Raw genomic sequence first — 3,139 nt, forward strand, 5'->3', positions numbered from 1 at the left:
CGGCTATGTGTGAGTGGGAGTGCACATAAGCCATTGCTGACCCAGCTATATGCGAGTGGGAGTACGCATAAGCTGTTGCATATGAGATGATGATGATGGGAGGGTGTACATGATGATTGATATATATATAGACATATATGGTATATGGTTGTAAATGCAAATATGTGAGCATTTGATTTGTTGAAATTTGAGAGTTTACATGTGTTACATGTTACTATTGTTATTTTAGCAGGATGCCTTGTTTTAAAGGAAAATGAGACTTTTTCCTTGATGTTTTGACTCTCGCTGCAGCAAGAAACTCTCGAGTTTGAGGGCCTTCACTAGACCTAGTTTCCGCTGCAGCGAGAATGAAGTTCGTTGCAACGAGAAACTCTCGGGTTTGAGGGTCTTCACCAGACCTAGTTCTCGCTACAGCGAGAATGAAGTTCGCTAGAGTGAGAAACTTTCTGTCCATTTTGGCTAACTTGTGGGTTTTGCTATATTTTCTGATTCTTTGGTACCATAGTTGAGTATGGATCTTTTAAGTGATTTACTCATGAGTGGTTTACATGAGGGGTTCTACTAAGAACTAGAACAAATTGCATTGTTTTGAGAAAATGAGTGCATGATGATTTCGATAAACATTCCTTATGGTATGCTTGTTCCCTTCTTGTTCACTCACTGAGTTTATGCTCATCACTTTCAAATTCATGTTTCAGATTAAGAGACAGTCGGTAACTAGGATGAGGTGTCCTCGTGGACTTGTATCCATCTTTTAGTAGGTGTCTCGGCATTCAATAATTGTACATTCGTCCGAGTCTCTCCGCTAAACATCAAGTCTCCTTTTGTTGTGTATAAATGAACCTAATGTGAATTATTAAGATACATGTGTAGATAGTGTATATACACCTGTTTGGTATGCCAGTATGAAGTGGAAATGCTTAATATTATTTTGATTCTAAGTTATGATATATGACTTAGCAGTTTATGATGGAATGATGAACATGTCAGATTAATAGGCTTGCTTAGGCTTAGTGGACTACGTCCATTGGGCCCATGAGCCGATCATGGCCCAGAATTTGGGTCGTGACAGCTTAACTTGTTATGCATGGCGTGTCATAACCTTTTGCTTGTTATGCATGGTGTGTCACAAAGTTTAACTTGTTATGCATGGCATGTCATAACCTTTAGCAGACAAATCCGTAAAGCAAAACAAAGTCAACTACAATTTTCAGACACATTTAGTTAGGCGGACAAGCTGTCTTCATCCACAACACACCCTACATTTTTAGACATTGTCCTTCGTATTGGACAGTTGTTGCTTGTGTGATCGGTTTGTCTGCAACTTGAACATGCTTTGGCTCGACGCAGTTGTGGAGGCACCGATCGACTTGGAGATGGTGCCGAATTTATGGATGGAACTGCAACTAGGGATGGGCAGTTCTGTCTGTTATGCCCGTACCTCTTGCATTGAGAACATCTCCGTGCTCTACTACTTTCACCAGCGGATGCAATCTTTCTCCTCTTAGGTTTTCCCGCTTGGCCTCGCCAAGGAGGGGGCAAGACGACAAATTGTTTAACATGAGGGGGGATGTCCCACTCACTAGGATGCCCAACTGGCCTAATGGATCCTGAATAACCCTCCACCAAAACGGTTGTCTTGTAGTAGTCAGCGCAGAATTCAATGGCTTCATGATTGCATTTACTGAAAAACACAATAAACTCAATCTTCAAGCACAATGTAAATGATATGTCAATTACAGTTCAAATAAGAAATAAAGATATTTTGCCCTTACTGCTACAATGGCCTAGCTGCATGGTAGTAAATCTATTTGGAACTCACAACATGAACACGTCTTTCTGGACAAGTTTACAAGTCCGTCCATCTTCCCATCTTTAACTTGGAACTCCACTAGATTGATAGGCATAACTAGAAAGCAATGTGCATCATTGAACCTTTTGCTCAACTACCTGGTAACCCAAGGGCTGAGGGGTGTGCTCACCTTGACGGCCTCCTCATACCAGTCATGGAACCAACGCTGGAACATGTCTCTGATGAACTCGATCAAAACAGTGATCAACATTTGTCTTGCATGCTTCAAGCATGAGTTAACACATTCTGCAATGTTGGATGTCATCATTTGGTATCGCCTTACTGGTGGACATGCACGTGCCCATTTCTTAGGCCTTATTCTCATAAGGTCAGCGTGGGCTCTTAGGTGAATCTGCTGTATCTGGTCCATATGTCTGTTGAAATCAACCACCTTATAGCAATCTTGAGCAAGGGTGAGAAGCATACAAACATCGTCGCGCTTGAACTTGTTTTTAAAGTTTTTTTTCAAGTGGCAACAGCATAAACCATGGTGCTCTTCTAGGTATGCATTTTGGATTGCGTTCTTAATGTCGAGATGCTGATCAGAAATGAACATAATGTTTTTAGGACAACCAACCGCATCACGCAGCTTGCTAAGAAACCATGTCCACGAGTCTTCATCCTCAACATGGCCGATGCTAAAAGCAACTGGATATACGCACTCATTCGCATCTTTGTATACAGCGACAAACAGAACACCTTTGAACCTACCTTTGAGATGTGTTGTATCAATTGCAACCGTAGGATGCATTACATCCCTAAGCCCTCGAATACAAGCCTCGTATGACCAGAAACAATATTTGAATCTCTTTTCCTCGTCAGTAGCCACTGCAGTCACTGTGCCAAGATTTTCTTGTTCAAACATATAAAAATACGATGGTAGTAGTTGAAATGACTCCTCCAGTGGATCGAAAACAAGCCTCTTCGCATACTCCTTCGCTTGCCAAGCCTTACCATACAAACATTCCCATCCCCACTGAACCCTCATCTCACAAATTATGTTCTTAGGTCTCAATGCTACTCCATTAGGCCGAAGCTTGTGTGACATAAGTTCACCAATCATCTTCGCACTCGTAGTTGTAAACCGCCCTTGCAAACCATCAACGGTTCAGGTGTGTACTTTGTGGAATGTTCGAACTTGCCAATATTCTCCTCTATTAGGTAACTTCGTTGCACGAACACTGAACTTGCATGCCTTATCCTTGCAACCAACCTCATAACGAGCTTTACATGACCTTTTTACTCTTATCGCAAACTTCTCTTTTATAACCAACATGTTAAAGCTTG

The 3,139-nt window shown here is 41.6% G+C and overlaps 1 protein-coding gene across 1 annotated transcript; it reads right to left on the bottom strand.

Annotated features, from left to right (window-relative positions):
- Positions 1 to 1,946: 1,946 nt before the first annotated feature.
- Positions 1,947 to 2,840, bottom strand: LOC148760911 (protein FAR1-RELATED SEQUENCE 4-like). The gene is made up of 2 exons (XM_088809704.1): positions 2,136 to 2,840; positions 1,947 to 2,018 (listed from the first exon to the last, which is right to left on the bottom strand). Exons 1-2 carry the CDS (start codon positions 2,838 to 2,840, stop codon positions 1,947 to 1,949), a joined length of 777 nt encoding a protein of 258 aa, XP_088665830.1.
- Positions 2,841 to 3,139: the final 299 nt, after the last annotated feature.

This window comes from Theobroma cacao, chromosome 9, assembly GCF_053813885.1.
Source record: "Theobroma cacao isolate CCN51 chromosome 9, ASM5381388v1, whole genome shotgun sequence".
NCBI classification, from domain to species: Eukaryota; Viridiplantae; Streptophyta; class Magnoliopsida; order Malvales; family Malvaceae; genus Theobroma; species Theobroma cacao.

Coding starts and splice junctions, on each gene's coding strand:
- LOC148760911 (XM_088809704.1), bottom strand. CDS start 2,840: ATGAGGGTTCAGTGGGGATGGGAATGTTTGTATGGTAAGGCTTGGCAA. Junction 2,019..2,135: donor GGGCACGTGCATGTCCACCA/GTAAGGCGATAC, acceptor GACATGTTCCAG/CGTTGGTTCCATGACTGGTA.